The 21,884-nt window shown below is 32.3% G+C and overlaps 1 protein-coding gene across 2 annotated transcripts in view; it reads left to right on the top strand.

The window, feature by feature from the left end:
• LOC143225791 (pyrethroid hydrolase Ces2a-like) overlaps positions 1 to 21,884 on the top strand; it is a 68,654-nt gene that overhangs the window by 31,213 nt on the left and 15,557 nt on the right. For both annotated transcript variants that reach the window (XM_076455784.1, XM_076455785.1), the window contains exons 2-6: positions 3,625 to 4,172; positions 14,954 to 15,166; positions 16,241 to 16,525; positions 16,783 to 17,104; positions 21,724 to 21,795. In XM_076455784.1, the coding sequence (XP_076311899.1) occupies positions 3,816 to 4,172; positions 14,954 to 15,166; positions 16,241 to 16,525; positions 16,783 to 17,104; positions 21,724 to 21,795 (1,249 nt within the window). In that variant the 5' untranslated portion in view covers positions 3,625 to 3,815. The remainder of the gene's footprint in view (positions 1 to 3,624; positions 4,173 to 14,953; positions 15,167 to 16,240; positions 16,526 to 16,782; positions 17,105 to 21,723; positions 21,796 to 21,884) is intronic.

Genomic DNA, 21,884 nt, shown 5'->3' with positions numbered 1-21,884 from the left:
TATAGCATCTGCCATAAAGCATGGGTGTTTTTCTGCTGAGGCGATAGAAAATATTTACAAATAGATAGAACAATGGAACAGCACAAGTATCATAAGATATTGGCCTGTTAAGCTATACCCAGTGGTTTGTGTTTTAATAGTAAAGAATTTTACTACCAAAAAAAAAAAAAAAAAGACTCCAAACACTCATCCAACCTGTGCAGAAATTATTTAGCTAAAAACGAAGCTGCTGGAGTTGTTCAAATGATGCAGTGGTCTTTACAGAGCCCTGATCTCAACCCAACTGAACAGATCTTCGATTTGATATATCTAAAACTTAGCAAAACAAAATTTACCTACCTTAAACGAAGCTTTATCGGAGTGTATTAGATGTATCTGGAATAAACTCCCATAGGAAATTTTGATTAAATATATTGCAACGGTGTCTAAAAGACTGTCTGCATTCATTAAAGCAAAAGGGAACACACAAAATATCAACTATTTGCTGAACTAAATCACTTCCATTGAATTTCTTTTGTCTTAAATATAAAGATTTATAAACTTTTGATGTTTCTTCTGTGATTTAACTTCCATTGTTCTTTGAAAGTAGCCTGAAATCTAACTTTTGACTTTGTCCTAACACATTTGCACAGTACTGTAAATCTAGCTCCCCATGCAGTGTTATAACATCATGAGGATATTTTGACTTTTTACTGGAGGTTTGTGAGTTTTACATGAGCACCCATTCAATTTTTAAGCTATAATACACGCAAAATGGCTTCTAGATTTAATCTAATAGCAGATCCTTGCAGCATTAGCATCTAATTGTGTTTTTCACAATATACGTTGGCTTTTGATCTCACAAATTAGAGTGCTCCCTTCAAAAATTCTGCATACGGGCCTGATCACACCATAGCTAAATAGCTTGTTTAGACACATACATCTGTTTCACAAAGCAGCTTCAATCTTAAAGAACCGCATAAAACGCTTGATATTTCAACTTGCATTTGTGATCTATGTTTTACATACAAGAGCAAATTGTAAACAGATAAACTTGATATTATTTAACGACACTGTATTTTACACTTGAAGTAAGTGAAATGCTTTACACTTTAATTAAATTGTATCCACGTATTAAATATATCCGCTTTTAAGTTCTACTTTTTATGACGTTATGTTCGTTGCAAGTTTTACAGTAAAGATGTATAAATTCATAAAATTTATAAAATTTTAAAGGGACTAAAAGTAACTTATTCGCCCATCAAGGTTGTTCCTCATAACTATAACCACCCCTTACTACTCGTGTATTAATCCAATCTTTCCTTGAACTCGGTTACGTTTTCCGCTCCACCACCCTTGAATGCAGCTCATTCCCAAAACCAGCCATTCTGTTTAAACAGTAATACTGCCTGAAATACAGATGGCTCCTGTGCTGCCAAAATTGGAATTTATGATAATTTATCCTACTGTTTTCGCTGCTGAACATAAAAAAGTTTGTTTGATCTATATTATCAATATACATAATAATTTTAAACATCTCAATCAAATCCACTCTGATTCTTCTCCTCAAGTTTAGATATTTTAGTCTTTTTTTATATGCCAATTTCACCATCTTAGTATTATCCTAGTGGTTCTTCTCTGAGCTTTCTCCAATAATTTAGCGTCTTTCTTGACGAAGGGAGCCCAAACTTATACATATTACCCCATGTGAGGCCTCACAGGTGACTTATACAGAGAAACAAGAATATCCTTTGTCTTATATTTAGTATTTCTACAGATGCCACTCAAAATTCTATTAGCCCTATTACTAGCTACAGTACATTGTTTAGATGAATGAAGTGCATTTTCGATTACAACACCAATGTATTTTTCTTCAACTACAGTATTTAATGTACTACCATTTAAATTTTAACAATAATTTGAATTGTGAAAACGCACACGTATCAACTTACACTTTGTACAGTTAACATCATCTGCCATATACTGGCCCAATATATAAGTCTGCAGTGTCTTTCATACAGTTAGCCACCCCAAAACTTTTAATATCATTCGCTAACTACAGTATTTTGCACTAAATAGTGCAGTGGTCACTTGTAACCACAACACTGTCTGTCATACTCACACCAGGTGCTAATATTAAATCTAATATAGCTTCATTTTTGTAGGTTCCATCACAAGTTGATGTATAAGAGTATTCTAAACAATTTCCAATAAAACCTGTCCCCTTCACTGTCATACTCAAAATTTTCCCAAATATTACTCCTGAAATTAAAATCTCCCACAGTAACATCTTTTTTTTCAGTTACTAGTCTCATCTCATTATAGTTTTCTTATAAAATTCCATATTCTTACCTGGTGGTCTAAACAACTCCCAATTACAAAACTTTTCCCTTTATATCCAATAACACTAAGGCAGGCAGATCAACCTCAGTGCTATTTTGTTTAGTTTTCTCAAACTCAAGAGGATGCAATTCACTCCTCACACATAAAGCTATTCCTCTCCACCTTTTTAATACTCTTTTTCTAGTAAATAATCTGTAGGCTGGTATTTCAAAAAAAATTCTCTCACCAAAATTGTTTAACTCCATCTTTATTTACAATACTTCTAGCATTACAATAGTAATAATAAATCATAGATTTTAAAATATGTTTCTTTTATATCTGTTGTACACGTTTTTTATCAATTATATTTTCTAGTTTACTAATATCATAGCCCTCACCTATGTCCAGTCCTAGTTTAAATTTGCCACGACGGCTGAATTAATAGCCCTTGCTAAATGCTAGCCGCTGCCTTGTTTAAGTGCAAGCCACCCGTTTCAAAAAAAAAATCCCAATAAAATTATTCCACAAATCCAATCAATCTATTTCCTCCTCTCTACATTATGATCTATGGTTAGCATTCAGTCATAGTAATCTATTTAGTATATTGTCTCCACAATTTATTCTTGGCAAGTTCTCTGACAAAACCAAGCTTTGTCTCCTTAAATGCCCTTGTCAAAAAACTCCATTGCTACTAGCACCTTTAATTATCTTCCTAATTTATATAACATGGTTGAAACTTTAGGCTTGGAAACTTGTTTTTATGTAATATAATTAAATAATGAAATCGTTGTGCTAAGTGCTCTGTCACTGTTAAAACACACAGGCGTTTGAAAGCTTTCTTGCAATAAAATAAATGCAGAAGCATATATTTTTTTAAATATCAGAAGTACAGCGATTTGATGTAGAAAATGTAACTTGCCCGCACATTAGTTTGTATTTCATTTTATTAAGATTTTTTCTAAGGAAGTCAATGATTTTTTAGCGTTTTGTCTTGTGTATTTAGATTGAAAGCGTAGAGAAAAATTTTAGATGGAGGCAAACAGGGCAAATGTATATAAAGGGAGAACGGGAAGGGAGTGAATGACAAATTCATTGCGGGAAGAGAAAGTTGTATCCTCTGAGGAAAGTTCATACCTTTCATTGAAAATGTATTTTACAATACCTGAGAATATTTCTATACCTTTTAATTATGTTATACATATATATCTGAGAATAATTTAGGGGTGCCATTTCATCCCCTTGCCTATGCTCATATAGATTTTGATAGTAAGAATATACAATATATTCAATGACTAAACTAAATTCATTTCGTTATACTTTCAGAAAAACTCAAGATCATTAGGAAAATAGAGATTTTACGATAGTACAAGATATCCAAATTCTTTGAATTATTGGCAGAAAATAATTAAAGAAGCTTACTTCTTGAATCAAGATTTTCCTTTCAAGAGAAGTTTTCCTACTAAGAACACAATCTTGCACAAACTAAGTCTTACTGAAACTAGTACGTCATCTGAATGAGTAAGGATCCTCCAATTAGCGACATTATGTCACTACTTCGGACACCCTATAGGCCTTATAGCCATCTAGACGATGAAGATGACTTTCTTCGCCATTATCAACAAGAGGTGGAAACACGGAAGAAGAATCAATGTTCGCGAGCAATTCCTCTTACTATTTTTGGCATCGCGGTCGTCTTGGTAACAGTCATTGTTGCATGTTTTACAACAACAGGATTTTCGGCACAAGATGACGAGAATTATCAAATAGACGCAAGCGTAGGACCTCTTAGTTCGTGGAAACAGTTTGTTACAGTCCATACCAAGTGTGGAAACTATGAAGGAGGCGTTGAGAGCGAGGCGTTTGTTTTTAAGGTAAAACAAAACATTAAAAGTATGAAATATAATTCCACATTTTTTTGGCACTTTTGCAGTGTTATTAAAATAAATTCTAGTTATGTCCTTGTAAGAAGTCATATGTAGTTAATATTCTTATCCAGCTAAGGTCAAAACTAAAATCTTGCTGCCTGGTCAAGTGTTAAAATATTGCCTAATTTCTAGATTAAGATTGCTTATTCACATGATCGAAATATCAAGTGAATCTAAAGAGAATCGCCAGAGACAGATACTATTAAACAAAGATCTATCATTAGGTAATCTCGAGGTAGATATACTATACGATAACCTCTACAACTGTCTAGGTAGACACGTAAATAAATAAACCCTGGTAGATATGTTATTAAATAATTCTGGAGAGACAGGTGTAAAACAAGGTAGGTCCTTGGTATATTTATTACTAGAACATATTTACATAGATACGTTACTAGGTGATCTCTAGATAGATATAATACTAAATAATTCCTACGATGATATACTACTAGAGAATTCTCAAGTTGACTTACTACAGAGAATAGCTCCAGATACAAATACAAATAGACATATCCCAGTTACAAATAATACCAGATAACCACAATTAAACACATTTTGAAATACTTACTTTTTCAATACACTTGGAAATGCCTCTCAACTAGATAAATTTCTAGCAACTCCGATTAAACAATTTTAAATGCGACTCTGAGTGATACACACTTGAAAACAATTATCATTTTGATCCACTTCAAGATAACCGCGAGAAAGACACCTTTACACAAAGCTCTTAATTAAGTGCATTTCACTACAACTTACATTCAAACACAATATGAGAACATTTCAAATACATTAATAGACATAGTGGTTAGCGTGATGAACTGTAAATCCGAGAATTCACAGTTGACGTTACATTATTGAAAAAAAAAGAGAGAACTACACGGTTTGGAGACGTGTGATAATAATATGATTGACGGCTAAATCCTGGTACGATATTATTGTGGCTTTAAAATTAGTATGAATTGCGTCCTGCTGCTGTAAACAACTCCGAGTTTCGCTCTTTTAGAGAGTAAGTGCGAGATAATAGTGACATTGTAATCCCACTACTCGGTCACATGATAGTGTCCACTTGAAAGTTATGAAACACATTCTCTTCTAGAATACCACCAGCGTAAATTTTGCGACTGATTCACAGGATATATTTTTTTAAAATTCAGAATAGCTAGCTCTCAGACGATGACAGAAAGCAAAGTAACTGGATGTTAAGACCATCACTAAGGTGAATGTATTTTCGCGGTGTTTGTTAAACAGAGAGATAGGGTGGTGGTTACCCATAGAAGCAGATATCAAACAGAACAATAAATAAATATCATTATAGATGGGGTTTTCTTCTATATTTCCAAAATCATTTTTGAACGTATTTTAAAGGCACGCTATACAATTGTGTACACCTCCAACGTTACTGTTAATTACAACAGAAAGGTGTTAGTAACTTATTTAAAATAAATGAGATCTTATTACGATAATTATTATTAGTACTTCTTAAGAACCATAAGACAAAGACTAGTAGTACTGCTTTAGAACCAAAGCATAACGATAAGTACTGTTTCTGTTATATCATTTTACAATGAAAAACAATCTTTTAACTGTTATTTTATTGTTGCGATCAAGAAATTTTATCTAGTTGAACAAATTAGAATTTAAAAACTATTTGAATGTGATGTACTATCTAATCCAAACCTATGAAACAACTAGCTGATCCTAGATTTATGTTTAATTTTATTACAAGATTTTTCAAACAAATTCATAACAGTAAAATAATTTGTTTCTGGCATTTTTGACTTTCATTCATTTATTAAATTTTCGATAAAAAAAAAGTCGTTTAATACAAACGTTTCTCTTTTCTTAACTAAACCATACGTCTTCTTCTATACAAAACTATCTATTTTATTATACAGCTATGTGATTATCTTTTAAAGATATCTATTTTATTATACAGCTATGTGATTATCTTTTAAAGATATCTATTTTCTTATGCAGCTATGTGATTATCTTTTAAAGATATCTATTTTCTTATGCAGCTATGTGATTATCTTTTAAAGATATCTATTTTCTTATGCAGCTATGTGATTATCTTTTAAAGATATCTATTTTCTTATACAGCTATGTGATTATCTTTTAAAGATATCTATTTTCTTATATAGCTATGTGATTATCATTTAAAGATATCTATTTTCTTATACAGTTATATGATTATCTTTTAAAGATATCTATTTTCTTATACAGCTATGTGATTATCTTTTAAAGATATCTATTTTCTTATACAGCTATGTGATTATCTTTTAAAGATATCTATTTTCTTATATAGCTATGCGATTATCTTTTAAAGATATCTATTTTCTTATACAGCTATGTGATTATCTTTTAAAGATATCTATTTTCTTATATAGCTATGTGATTATCTTTTAAAGATATCTATTTTCCTATACAGCTGTGTGATTATCTTTTAAAGATATCTATTTTCCTATACGGTTATGTGATTATCTTTTAAAGATATTTCGTTAAGTCAGGTCGTGATAAATTTGAATCTCGTTTTCCAAGAGTGTGAAACATTTATTTAAAAATGTAGTTTATAGTATTTAAAGAATTGAAAATGTACTTTGTGGAGCTTTTATTTAAAATTGAGATATGTAATTTGTAAAATATAATTTATTAAGACCTTATCTGAATTGAAAAGGGAAAAAAATAGTAAGAATATTTCGTTGTACCATTAATTTGAAAAATAAATATAATTTTTATTCCTTACACCTAAATACATAAAACAGTATGAAAAATCAGCACTTGACGCAATCGAGTTATTTTGCCGGAAAGTTTTTCTAAATATTTTTACTTCAAAGTTAAATTTAAATTAAATTTACAGCCTTTATTATCATTCTATTTTCTCCCGCTAAAGTATATTCTTTTTAAAATTAAGAAAATCAAAAGGGTTAAATATTGTTATTATCTGATTTTATAATGATTTAGTGTTGTAGATAAGCTTAAAAAGTATTGTGTTTTCATAAAAAGTCTTGTTCTATATGACATATAATATTTCCATGTTGAACAATCATGTTAGAGTTTGATTCACGCGATACTAAAACAAAATTCAAACATAAATACTAAAATCTACTGATGCGTTCTGGCGCGGCATGGCCAAGCGTGTTAAGGCGTTCGACTCGTAATCTGAGGGTCGCGGGTTCACATCCCCGTCGCGCCAAACATGCTCGCCCTTTCAGCCGTGGGGGCGTTATAATATGACGGTCAACCCCACTATTCGTTGGTAAAATTATGTTGACGGTGGGTGGTGATGACTAACTGCCTTCCCTCTAGTCTTACACTGATATATTAGGGACGGCTAGCACAGATAGCGCTTGAGTAGCTTTGTGCGAACTTCAAAAACAAAACAAACAAACTGATGCGTTCAAGCACAAGTTTCATGCGGAGAAATCTAAATCTTTGAATAACAGCAACTGAAATCTCTCGATATTTTTACAATTTATTATACGTTTCCACAAATATTATTTATTGGATTTCTTGTTGTCTACATTTCCTATACATCTGCCATTTGTTTTTGAACTTTTCTTCCAGGATCAATGGTAATGTATTGCCGTTATTTCTTTAGAAACTTATCTATATGTTTTAGTGATAGTATAAGTCTGTCACTTCTCCAGGTATTTTTTTCTGGTTGATGTATATATGTGTTATTTCTAAAGAAACGTGTTTTTATTTCTCTCCAGTAGTGTATGTTTGTGTGTCTATTGCTATTTTATGTTTCATTTATTCGTTATTTTTCCAGTATCCATGTGTATGCTTTACTGGTAAAATGTATTTTTTTATTTTTCAACGAATATGTGTTTAGGTCTCACTGGAAATATATACATACACACATAAACCAAAACCAAGAGATTTAGTGAAAATCCATCTACATATCATTACAAAATTGACCTTTGTAAATTTTGTAAATGACAATTTAAATAAAACAATTAGAAATCATTAAGATTATAAACAAAGTACAAAATATATATTTTTTAAAGAAAATTGGATGCTGTTTTACAACTCAAAATAGTTGGGAATATTCCATCTGCTAGACACAATCGAGAGAACGCAAATGAACAGAAAGTTAGCTGCTAGAGAAGATCAAATAAGGGTTAGGCAATGTTCTAACCCACAAATTCCAATCACCTACTACCATTCACCACCTTTAACCGGTTGTATGATATGGTAATCATCCCTAAACAATTTGATTTAAAACTTAATATCATGGTAGAAATTGTATTATTACAATCCATCGTTTATTTCTACCCATACTAAACACCTAACTATTAATTGATCTTACATGACAGCTGTCTCATTATTCATTTACTTTATTTTTATTGTGTATGGTAGACGCTTTTAGGTCTATGATCGCAGATAATTTCATTTAACATTTATATATTTTATACCTTGTTGACAAATAGTATGATTTTTAATTGTTTTACTTAAATTATCATTACTGTAGTTCATAAAGATGGAAACTGTTAATGATTTATCTTGGATTTACACTAAACACCTTGGTTTTTGAACACCTCTACATATTGTTATGTAGTGCTGGCTTTGTTGCCTACATGCAATTTATATTATTAGACATACTATTATTAATTATTTACAAATGCGTTTGTTATTTCTCTAGTTAACCATAAATGTTTTCTTTTGGTACGTATGTGTTACTGTTTCTGAACTTCCTTTTATAACCCACTGATAATATATTACCTTATTTATTTAGAAACATGGTTTTATATTTAACTGATAACATTCATATACTTTATGATAGATTGTTTATGCAAAGTATTCATGATTAGTAAACTGGAATGGACACCAGCTTCCTGTTGAAAAAAAAGTGTTGAGAAAGACTTTATAAACGTCGTTTTTCTAAATAACAGGCAGCTGTTATCTATTCCAGTTCATAAATACCATATTTCTTTAGAAACGTATTTTACTGATCCATAAGTAGTATATATATTGTATTTTGTTATAAACATGCCTGTATATGTTCCACTGGTAGTATACATGTATCATATTTCTTTATAAGCATTTCTTTATGTTCCACTGATAGTGTATATTTATACATTTATATCATATTTCTTTAGAAATATGTCCCTGTTTCTCTTATAATAGACATACTTTTTCCGTTTAGAAACTTGTCTTTATGATTTACTGATAATATATATATATAGACACCTTATTTCTTTGAAAACGTGTCATTATTTATCGCTATAGTATACAAGCATATGTATCTTAGTTATACAGGTACCTTTACTTATATTTAACTGCAAATATTTAAATCTTATGTGTCTAATATTATCTATTTTCCCTGTATCACAGATGAAGGATGGTTATTTCCAAGAATTACACACAAAATGATTATTTAAAAGAAAACACCAACTTACAAATTGCATTATCAGCTAACTATAGTAACATTAAATTTAAATTGTTATATAAAATGGAAAGATACCACTTTACATAAAATAATTTAAGCTTTAATTTAGGCAATTAGGTGTACAACTACTTATAATTATAATTCGGTCGAATAGAAAATTGTAAATTGAAATAAAGATAGATGGAAGGAACTTAGGTTATTATTTCGAACTGGAGGCTCATTTGTAGTTGATGAATGTTCTTCGATTAAAAATTTATTTTTGTACGATCCTAACGTAAGGATTTTGAAATTGTTTGCGATGTAAGGTGTATTTATTTCGTAATGCATTAACAGATTTTTGACAAAATCTCGTTGATAATCCCATGTTTCTGTAGATTAGTTTAGGTATATAGCATGTTGTTTTACAAACTAAAGTGGTTTTACCGTTTCTTATTTCAAGTATTTTAGTAAGCATTGCATGAAAATATACTAAAGGTGTTTATTTGTTTAAAAAGATTTATTTCTGAAAGAGAATCAGTGAATATGTCTTTGAATAGTTTTGGATCTATATTCTAAGGAAAGTGATATGTTTGTCTAAGAAAAGCACTCCATTAGAATTTTGTGAAAGCTTGGCATGGCCGAGCGCGTAAGGCGTGCGACTCGTAATCTGAGGGTCGCGGGTTCGCATCCCCGTCGTGCCAAACATGCCCGCCCTTTCAGCCGTGGGGGCGTTATAATGTGACGGTCAATCCCACTATTCGTTGGTACAACAGTAGCCCAAGAGTTGGCGGTGAGTGGTGATGACTATCTGCCTTCCCTCTAGTCTTACACTGCTAAATTAGGGATGGCTAGCACAGATAGCCCTCGAGTAGCTTTGTGCGAAATTCCAAAACAAACAAACAAGATTTTTGTGACAAAATTCATTTTAATTTATTTTAGTTTGTTCTTAACAGTTTACAAAATTTAAACGTCTTGTCACGTCTTCTGAAACGTTAAGACACTAATCAGTTTTTATTGATTTAAAAATACAAACTTATATAACACCATTACGTTTATCTAGATACATCATAGACTTGCTTTTTTAAATAAATGTTGGAAAACAGATGTCTCTCCTAGTTTTTATTCGTGCACTTGAAAGCTCCATTGGCGATTAATTTTTCTGTGCTAACTGTGTTACAGTAACTTATCACTAACTATACTGCTTCTTGTTTGTTTATGAAATGTGAGAGGAAATCCAACAGACGCCGGGTTTTATGTCAATTTCTATAATTGCTACATCATAGTAGACTGTAATTCAGTTGCCATTAATAGAAGAAGTGTACTTCGGTGGTGGATCGAAATCAATCATGGGCTTTTTAATCTTTTACTGTCTCAAACGACTCCATTTCCTTACTCTCTGTATGTTTACTGAGTTGACCACTGAAAACAACGTGTTTGTTCACTACGGGCAAATTAAAGTAGCGGTTCATGTCAGCAGCAATTAAAACTAGTGTATAGCTGTTTTTACTGGAGGATATTTTAATTATTCATGATTCCCATTGTTGGAATATTAGTTAATAAATACTGAATGTTAAAATTAGCTATTATGTATAGGTAAAGGGTTGTGTATTTAAGAAACAACTTGGGAAAAAGAGAACTCATGTCTAGTAACAAATTTGTTGACTGTAAGATGAATTATTCAATTGTTGTTAAGCACGAAGCTACGCATAGGGCTATGTTTGCTCTGCTAGTCGCGGGTGTCGAAACCCAGTTACAAGGTCTAAGTCCACAGACTTTACTGATAAGTCACTGGGAGACCTAAGAATGGGATCTATAAACTTATATAATTTGTATGTATGAGATCCAATGTTAAATAAAATAAATCAGAAAGGCATATTTTAACAACCATGGTTAGACAAACATGAAATCAAGGCGGACAATTAGAGAGAGAGGGTCAAGTTCAATTAAATGACACTTTCTCTCCTCAAACGTTTCAGAACTTACTGCAAATTTGCATCTTATTTAATGGTAATTTTTAAAATCTCACCACATTGTTGCTCCGTAGTGAGCTTTTGATCAAAGAAATTGTATCAGTTATAGTTCTAAAAAACTATATTCGTTTTAAATTTTCTTTAAGTAGTTGTATACGTGACTGTCCTTAATTAAAGATAATAATTTATAATATATTTAGCGTTGATTGATACTTCTATATTTTTCATCGAACTTCCAAACTGTTTCCATTGTACTTCGCAGACAATGGATTTTAAAAAAACACAACTGAAACATCTAACTGAACAAGTGTTCATTATCATAGCGATGGAGCTTTAGGTCATTATTACCTGTGACTCCTGACCGACGAAAATCAAGTTGTTATTCATTTCAAAACTTAATATGATATTTTGAAAATTAATATGACTTATATTGCTGCAACATTTTAGTTAAGATAATTAGTGTCAATAGAAATTAAAAATATGTTCAAAATCTTTGATAAGCTAGTGTAATATATTATTCAAAATAATTTCTGTGATTATAGGAGGCCAAAAGCTCCAAGTGTTTCATAGAGCTTATTTGTTGAAAGCATTATATCTATAATATAGTTGTGTTTTGTATAAATTATATTTTCTTATTTCATAGGCGTGGCATGGCCAGGTGGGTGAAGGCAGGCGACTCATAATCTGAGGGTGTTGGGTTCGCATCCCAGTCGCACCAAATACACTCGCATTTTTAGCCATGAGAGTCAATCCCACTATTCATTGGCTAAGAGTTGGCGGTGGGTGGTGATGACTAGCTGCCTTCCCTCTAGTCTTACACTACTAAATTAGGGACGGCTAGCGCAGATAGCCCTCGAGTAGCTTTGCGCGAAATTCAAAAACAAAACAAACTTTTTTCATAAAATGTATACTGCCATCTTTGGATGGGTTTTTCGACTATGGTTATCATGAAGAGCAGTCGTCAAAAATAAATTAAAAACAAAAATATAACTCAGGTACTAGATATGATAAAAACTTCATTTAAGGTACCAGAGTCAGTTCCAAGACATTTGTCATTTTCCCAACTTTATGCCTAAACATGTCGAAATTGTGCATATTCAATCTATAATATACCTTGTTTGTGTCACGACGTTAATATGATGTCATATCTCTGGAAACCATAGATTACCAATCATCAGTAGGGTTGATTACAATAATTTATCAGAATGTGAATAAACTCTAAGTATAATACTGATGCATTATCGCTGATGTTTAATGTACAAGTTTTAACTTTAGATGCTCCAACTAAAGGTTTGAGGATCATTAATAAATACAATAATTAACAAAGAGTGGATAGTTACACCCTGGGTGAGAATATATTCTTATCAAGCCAAAATATTGGTCACGATAGCAAAGACTTGGGAGTGACAAGATAGAATTCATTTATGAATCAAATATTTCATTTCAGAAAGAATAATACTTATTTTACTGAATAAAATAATATGTAGATCAGAGTAAAATTGAAAACGTAAAGTGTAATATAGCCCGTGCACAAGCGCAAAACACTTTCGTCTCGTTTCCGACTACAGGTTATGAGTACAGATCCCTACAACATAAGATCTAGTTGAGTAGCAGCCATTCACAGAAAGGTACTGAAGTGTGGTCGTCAGAGAAAGTGCTATATATGGTGACAAGGCTTTTCCAGAAACGTCAAGAATGGTTGAAAATGAAAATACAAAGACAACTATCTCATGAGCACAATATGGAATAAATGTTGCTAAACAAATTAAAACTCGTAGAGAATAGTTTGAGCATGCCATAAAAAAGTATGAAATATTTCTATCACGAATATCTTTTTTCTTGTACCTTTGCTGTTCATAATAAGAATTGTAACAAAGAACTTCGTTTTTTGTGATGATAATGGTACAAAAAGGAACCTATTGCACAAAGTGATTATGTATAAAACACAGGAAACGTTTTCATGAAGCTATAAAAAGGAAAATTTATGCCTCATTAGGAGTGAAATTAAGCACTACAATAGATCCTTTAGATGTTCATGTTGCAGATATTAAATGGAATAATTATGCTTCATTTAGGGTGGAATTAAACACTGCAGTAGATCCTACAGATATTTATGTAGCAGGCATACATTATCGCAAAAAATGGTGGACTGTTAATGTCATAAAAGTTCTTGATATGTCTCAAAACAAAATACTAGCTTCAGTATTATGTGAAACAGGCCTGGCATGGCCAGGTGGATAAGATACTCGACTTGTAATTTGAAAGTCGCGGGTTCGCCACCTTTCAGCCGTGGTGGCGTTATAACGTTACCATCAATCCCACTATTCCTTTGTAAAAGAGTAGTCCAAGACTTGGCGGAGGGTGGTGATGACAAGCTGCCTTCCCTCTCTAGTCTTACACTGCTAAATTAGGGATGGCTAGCGTAAACCAATTATATGAAACTCTAAAAGAAATTGTGTTGTTTGTTCTTGTGGCATGGGAAAAATATTTACTGTATCTGAACTACAAGACACACGTTAACAAGCTAGAAACAAATGATGTGTCAAGAATAAGGGTCACTAGAAAACGATTGAAAAACATTGAATATCACAAAACTTTAGGAATCAATGAGTCTCTACAAGAAGTATTAGACTCTGTCATTACTCAAGCTGAAGACAATACCATTGATGATGATTTATAAACCTTCTCAAGGTTATAGACTATGAACGTAAGTTTTTATTATTTGTAGTTCTTGAGTTATTACATTAACTTCTCCAGGTGGGACAGCTGTACGTTTAACGACTTACAACAATATAATTCGGGGTTCGATTACCTGCGTTTGACACAGCAGATAGCCCCATATTGTTCTGCTCTAAGAAAACTAATTAATTTTTGCACTTCTTTCATATGACGGTTGGTTACCATAGTAAACATGGTCACTTAAAGATGTAAAGATACAATTTCCGACAACAAAGAAGCTCAAGCGGCCAGTATGGCCAGGAGATTAGAGTGGTGAGCTTGCAGTCTAAGAGTCTTAGGTTCGAATCCTCACCGTAACAAACATGCTCACCCTCTCGAGCGTGGAAGCGTTATAACGTGACAGTCAATCCCTCTATTCATTGGTAAAAGACTAGCCCAAGAGCTAGCTTTGGGTGTTGATGACTAGTTGCCTTCTCTCTAGTCTTTCACTGATAAATTAGGTTCGGCTAGAATAGATAGCCCTCGTGTAGCTTTCAAGGACTTCCAAACCAAACAAATCCAAGAAGGTATCTTGGTTTCAACCATAAAGTTCAAGGGCGTTTCTGTTTCTCCCTGATTAAATGCCAGTTAAGTTTTACACTGAAATTGATAGCTTGTTATATTTAAATTCATCATCATCTAATTATATAAGCGAAACGATATTACAGGGAATTCCGTACGCTGTACCTCCTGTTGGAGAGTATCGTTGGAAACATTCAATCCCTCTAGCGGAGGACAAAGAACGTTGCAAACCTTATTATCATGTACAAGCCAAAACCTTTGGGTCGCCCTGCGTTCAACTGAATCCATACACCAAGGAATATGAAGGACAAGAAGATTGTTTGTATTTGAACGTTTGGACCCCCAAGTTGGACAGGGAGGTGAGATTGTTTAGAGCTCATTGTGGTTTATGTTACATATAAGAGTGTGACGTATGTATCTATTCTTTTGATTCTATGATTAAAGCTCAAAAGTGCTTCACATAAAAAAGCATAAGTTACCTCAGGAAGTTAAGGACATAACTTCAATTAGATGAAACAAAGCGACAAGGTATAATAAAGGTAAATTAATTAAAATGTAACTAAATATTCAGAAGTACTTTGCTTACAATTTAACAACGGACTCTTTCTGAGAATTGTAGTCCACTTCATCAGCTATATAGTCTTTTTTCAGCTTTATTGATTATTTTGAATAAAGGGACCGTTGAGAGGTCATTCATAAGAACACTCTAGCATTAGGTTCAAGGATCATTATTAGATTAATGTGATGTAGATCCTAGTGTGTTTAAATATTCAGTAAAGCTATAAATGATATCCTTTCGATTTTTCAAAGTGTAACTCAATCTTTACTCACAATTTAGAAAATTGATTTTTATTTAAACCGTTAAGCTCTGCAAAGTAAAATAGTGTTTTTTTTTTAGTTTGTAAAATACGTCGAGTGAAAAAGATGATATTTCAACTCCTGTGACTTTCTCCCACTACTTAATATTTCATATGTACTGTCTCTCCTCATAATATTTTATGCTTATTGACTCTCTATAGGATATTCCACATTTACTAACTTTCTCTTGGTTATTTTATTACTCACAGGCTACTTCCATTGTATATTATATTTCCCATTTTTTGTCGTTATACTTTTATACCAACTTTATCCATGATATTTTTATTCTTACCGGTTCTTTCTACAATACTTTATACTTAATGACTCCCTTCGAGACCTGTTTCATTCATACTGGCTTTCTCCATGACATTTTTCACTTACTAACTTTCTTAATGAGTTTTACACAGATAATTACTATTCTTAAAAATTTACTTTATTCTGCAAAACTCTTTTTCTGTTTTTTTTTTCTTGATTTCTTAGATGGCTTGTAAATGTATACATTTTTAAGATAACAGTGCTTGCAGGATTCCATTGAAAGGTTTATACATAAAATAAAAAAATCAACGTTTTCATAGGCAAATCTCGACGTAATGGTATGGATTCATGGAGGTTTCTTACAGTTCGGAAGCGGTCACCATCCTGGCCTTTGTCCCTCAGGAAAATTAGCTCAAATGATGAACATAGTGTTTGTTAGTTTCAACTATCGCATACTCGCTATGGGATACCTTGCCCTTGACCTTTTCACTGGGACGAATTCAACTAATAGCAGAAATGCCGGAAACTTTGGACTGTCTGATCAAATTACTGCCCTCAAATGGATTCATGATAACATCAAGGACTTCGGAGGAGATCCCAAAAAGGTAATAATTAACTGAATTTATAAAATATTCAAACTTAATAATATACTTCAAATAATCTTTCTTTTTTCACAGAACTGTATTAATATTTCTTAGCAAAACTTCAACACACAGTCTAACTCTTAATCTCTATAATCTTCTTACTATTATAATTTCTTTAAAGTAATATTAATTAATTGATTTTTGAGAAAAACAGGGGACACTTTAATGACATATTTTTAGAACATATTATCCCTCTCATCAAGTTTTTGTTTCTTAAGGTAACATTGTTTGGGGGAGATGCAGGTGGTGCCTCTATTCTTGCGATGATGTCATCCCCTGTTTCAAAGAAACTTTTCCAAAAAGCGTGGCTTACGGGACCAGCGTTAATATTTCGAAGGACCTTTGCTGAAGCTAACAGACACAATGAAGCTTTCTTCTTAAGAAGATCTAATTGTACAGATCAAACCTGCCTACGTGAACTCTCGGCTCAAAACGTTATTAAATTTTACCTTGGAAAGGATGATCCTTCCTTTCGAATTCGAGATCAAAACGATTTGCCAATTCAAGGAATCTACCCTGAACAACTTGTAATTGTGGGAGGTAAGTGATATTGAACCTGTATTTTCATATTTTGTGTATCACATGCATTATCGTCCAGTTTAATCGACTGTAACTTTATTTTGAATTACTGTCTCATTAATTTTTATTACTCAAAATAAATCTTTCAAACGGAGTTTTCTGTATCCATATGAAAGTGGTGACATTCAAACAAAGTTAACTGCTCGTTGTGAAACTCTTAATGTTTAATGTAAGTATTTAATGAGCGCTGGCTATTTTCTGTAGTATCATTCTTTCAGCATAATAACGACAATAACAAAGTTTCATCGGTGAATTCCATATAGAACATCCGCTATATATATATACATATATATATGACTATCAAGACTCATTAGGTTCTACAGAATGTGTACACTCCAACTCCTGCAGCCTGATATTTATTACCTACTTAGCCACAAAGCTAGCATTATTTATATTAGTGGGCCTATATTAGTAACGAGATAATGTGCCTCAACCTTAACAAACACTGTTATTCGTTATTTAGCTGTCCCAGATACACGATTCTAATGCACGTTGTTTTACAGAGAAGAATTGCAATAAACAAAAAACAGTAAACTAGAAAGGTGCTCAAAGGGAAGCAAACCCATCGCTGCAATAATTTTGATGTTTGAAATAACCTATAAAACTCCTTACCCTCAAAAACATATTTCTAAATGACAAAATATTCTTTCTGTCTCAATGTTTTCTCGATTTTGACCTTTTTTCGAAATGTTATTTGTTGCCATTATCACGAACCTGCTTCACCTTTAATGTGACCTTGATCTATGAGATACATTCGCCAAAAATTTCTCTCTTGGCCTTTAGGGCAAATTAAACTTTAAGTATCGAATTCGAACAAAATCAAATGAAAACATTTGAAGTTATTTTGGTCAAAGACGCATGAGCAGAAATAAAAACAGTACTATTGTGGAACACTCAAACTTTGTTCCACATTTGATCAAGTTCAAAAGAAAACTTATCGAGTTGTACATGAACGAAAACAATAAAGTAAGTTCATAGCTCATTGTTTTTTTTTTTTTTGAACGAAAGCTTGCATAAGCAGTTTTTATTATCTGTACAATTAGAATTTCTGAAAAATGATTTACTGTGTCTGTTAACTTCAACAAAAGTTCCTTGAAATACCAACGGTGGCGCTCTGAGCCACTTCTTTATGAAGAGTTTCTTCGAAATAAATGATGACATCGACTTAAGAACAGATCTTCTTGTCTCTTCACCAAATACTATTATCCTAAACGATAATGATTACAGAGATAAAAGTTTTAAAAGGATATCAATGAGTGTTCACGTTTAATTAGTCATAAGAGACCCCTTATGAGGATATATTGAACTAGCCATCAGTGTACCTTTAGGGCTAAAATGTATGGTTATTATCAAGACCGCTTGTATCTTCAGTAAGTTTTCATGATTTAGAAGTAACATGACCATGAACATGTTCTTCAGAACTCCTAAGAACATTAATCGCTACGAAAGTTCATGCGCTCAAACCGTCGTCTAACTTGGGTGTAAATAAAGATGAGCAGTTTCAAAAGTTGGAAGCTGTTAATTAATTCAAAAATATACAATGTAAAAACGTTCACATTATGTTCCTGATCAACTCTTTAAAACATTCATGTTTGGTTTGGTTTGTTTTCAATTTCGTGCAAAGCTACACGAGGGCTATCTGCGCTAGCCGTCCCTAATTTAGCAGTGTAAGGCTAGAAGGAAGGCAGCTAGTCATCACCACCCACCGCCAACTCTAGGGCTACTCTTTTACAAACAAATAATTGTATTTACCGCATATAAGTACATTATAACATCCCAACGGTTGAAAGGGCGAGCATGTTTGGTGTGACAGGGATCCAAACCAGCGACCCTCGGATTACGAGTCGAGTGCCTTAACCACCTGGCCATGCCGGGCCCATTACCTTGTTTGCAATCATTAAGCGAATAAAATAAAATAAAAATAACATGAACAGGTAACAATGTGTGAAGTTAACATACACACCAGAAAGTGTGTACATAAATCAAATCTATTCATATTCAAGGAATTTAAGAATTCAAAGACTGCAGACATAAAAATATATTACACGCATGTAGATACATAATATATATTGTTTTATTATCACTATTAAATTTCATGAATACGTTTGGAGTGTTTTTGTCTTCAAGAAAATGTATATTAAAACGAAACACAACTCAGTACACTTGGTAAAATGTTTGTCATCTTGTCCTTTTGTCCCCTAAACCAACCTTTTTATATGCAGATGTCACCAGGAATTTAGAGTATGCACAAAATTCAAAATAAAAATTGTCAAGACGGCTGTTATGGGTATTAAAATTTTAATTAAACTAAAGTACAGAACAACGTTTCGACCTTATTAGGTCATCTTCAGGTTAACAAAATAACTGTGTTCTTAAAATATGAGCTTGAGTATATTTCATACTGTCCCATTCTAAAGAGTAAGTGACTGTCTTTAACATATCGTTTTGTGAATAAAACATATTATATTAGTGTATAATACAAACGTTGAAAGCAATTCTTAACCTGAATATGCGTTTATTTTTGCAACAGATATATGTACGATTTTTGGAACTGTATGAAATAAGCAAGTGTGATATAGTCGCATATGTATATTTATATAAACACGTGCATTTAGAGAATCTAACACCATTATCAATTAACTACACTGTCGGTTGGCTACTGTAGTATAAAGTTTTACATCTCCTCTCAGCCCAGCTGGGTAGAAAATGTTATTATAAGAGATTTCTGTTTCTTTAGAAGTGGGAAATTTACTGACATAATGTTTATATCCATATATTTATTTCAGCACTCTAACACGACAAAAGCAATGCGCAAGATTATCTAGCTGCTCTTCAACCAAACCGGTCATTGTTCTATAATTATCTGCGCGTTTATTTCCTAACACTTTACCATCGGTTTTTAGAACCATGATTATCTGGAATACGATATATACTTTGTTATTAATAAACTGATATATGCGCAAAAGGATCTATTGAAACATCAAATAATTATTTAAGAATTTTGTTAAAATAGTTTTGAAAACAGTAATTGAAATTACTGTTAAAATTAAAATGTGTTGCTCAAATGTTATAACGAATAACTGAGACGTAAGTTCAAAAATGAAGAATCACTGAAACCCAAGTATGTCTTTCAAATACTGCATTGTTTAAAATAAATAAGACGAAAATTCGTTGCTCAAATGCATTTAGGAACTAATGAATGTAACTTAATTATTATTCTGTGACGTAAGAATAAGTGACAACAACATTATTTAAATACTGTGATTTTGATTAATTTTAGGCCACATGTGTACCAAAAGAACCATGATTGGGTTATGCTTACTTTTATCTATGATGCGTAATAACAAGCACACTGTTAATAAACAGATGTAAATCTCTCAAATACTTCACATGCTGCTATCTTGGAACATAATGTGATGTTGCAAGAGAAAGAAGAAATTAGCGCTTAATTAATTGAATTTTTTATCCTAATTTTCGGATTTTATTATAGATAAACCCAACATTGATCCAACAATAATCCTCATCACAACATAGTGTAAGACGTGTAAACATACAATAGATTGAAGGTTCAGTTAAGAAGTTATTACTCGCTTTTTTTCACAGAAAGAATTATTTGCATGGGAAAAATACACCTGTTTTTTTTCATTAAATTTTATTTTTAACTGGTGTATCGCAGGCCCCCAAAGTGTTATCTACCTATTGATTTTATTGTACATGGAGGTTTATAGACATTAGACCTTCGTGCTAGTTTTTTTATTTTCTTTTATATACTATTTATTAATAATATTTTATTATTAAAGAACACCTTTTTTCCAATATTTTATATGCAATATATATAATAATATATAAAAATTTGATTTTGTACATAGTCCAATGCGTCCAGTATGCAATTTTATTTTTATCTTTTTATTTTTTATCTATCTTTTACATTTTTTTGTATTTTGCTTAGTTAGTTTGTGTAAAGTATGTTATACGCATACTCCACAAAATAACTTCTTGTTGCATTCATATTTTCTAACATTTATCTCACTACACATTGGTCAGTTTATTGCCATAATATGCCTTAGGCCCGGCATAGCCAGGTGGTTAGGGTGATTGACTCGCAATCTGAGGGTCGTAGTTTTGAATCCTCGTTTCATCAAACATGCCCACTCTTTCAGCTGTGGGGGTTGATATTGAGACGTTCAATCCGTTATTCGCTGGTAAAAGAGTTGGCGGTGGGTGGTGATGACTAGCTGCCTTCCCTCTAGTCTTACACTGCTAAATTAGGGACGGCTAGCGCAGATAGCTCTCGTGTAGCTTTGCGCGAAATTCAAAACAAACCAAACCAAAACCTAATATTAGACAATAAAAACACGCTTTAAAATGATACATTATTTTGAAATAAATGTGCTCAGCTATTTCATAACGAGTGGTTAAATAATATGGCTTGAGTTAATTACCTAGTTGTGGGATATTAAATAGTTTCCTGTTCCTACGTAATTTTAATTTATGAGTATCTTTAAATCGTCTAGAGCTATATAAGATATTTAACTTTCGTATAACATGTCTATCTTGTAACTATTTTTACTTACTCACAGGTGACGAGCTACCGAAATCTCCTATAGAAGCAATAGAAGCCCAGGATATCGCAAACATACCTCTTCTCATTGGTAAGTTATGTAATAAACCCAGTTCACTTCTAACAATTGAAGAATCTGATGTAAAATACACACTGATTAACTATTGTTACTTTACTGAA

This window comes from Tachypleus tridentatus, chromosome 9 (genome assembly GCF_004210375.1).
Source record: "Tachypleus tridentatus isolate NWPU-2018 chromosome 9, ASM421037v1, whole genome shotgun sequence".
Classification (NCBI taxonomy): domain Eukaryota; kingdom Metazoa; phylum Arthropoda; class Merostomata; order Xiphosura; family Limulidae; genus Tachypleus; species Tachypleus tridentatus.
This window is presented reverse-complemented; position numbering and strand designations above follow the sequence as displayed.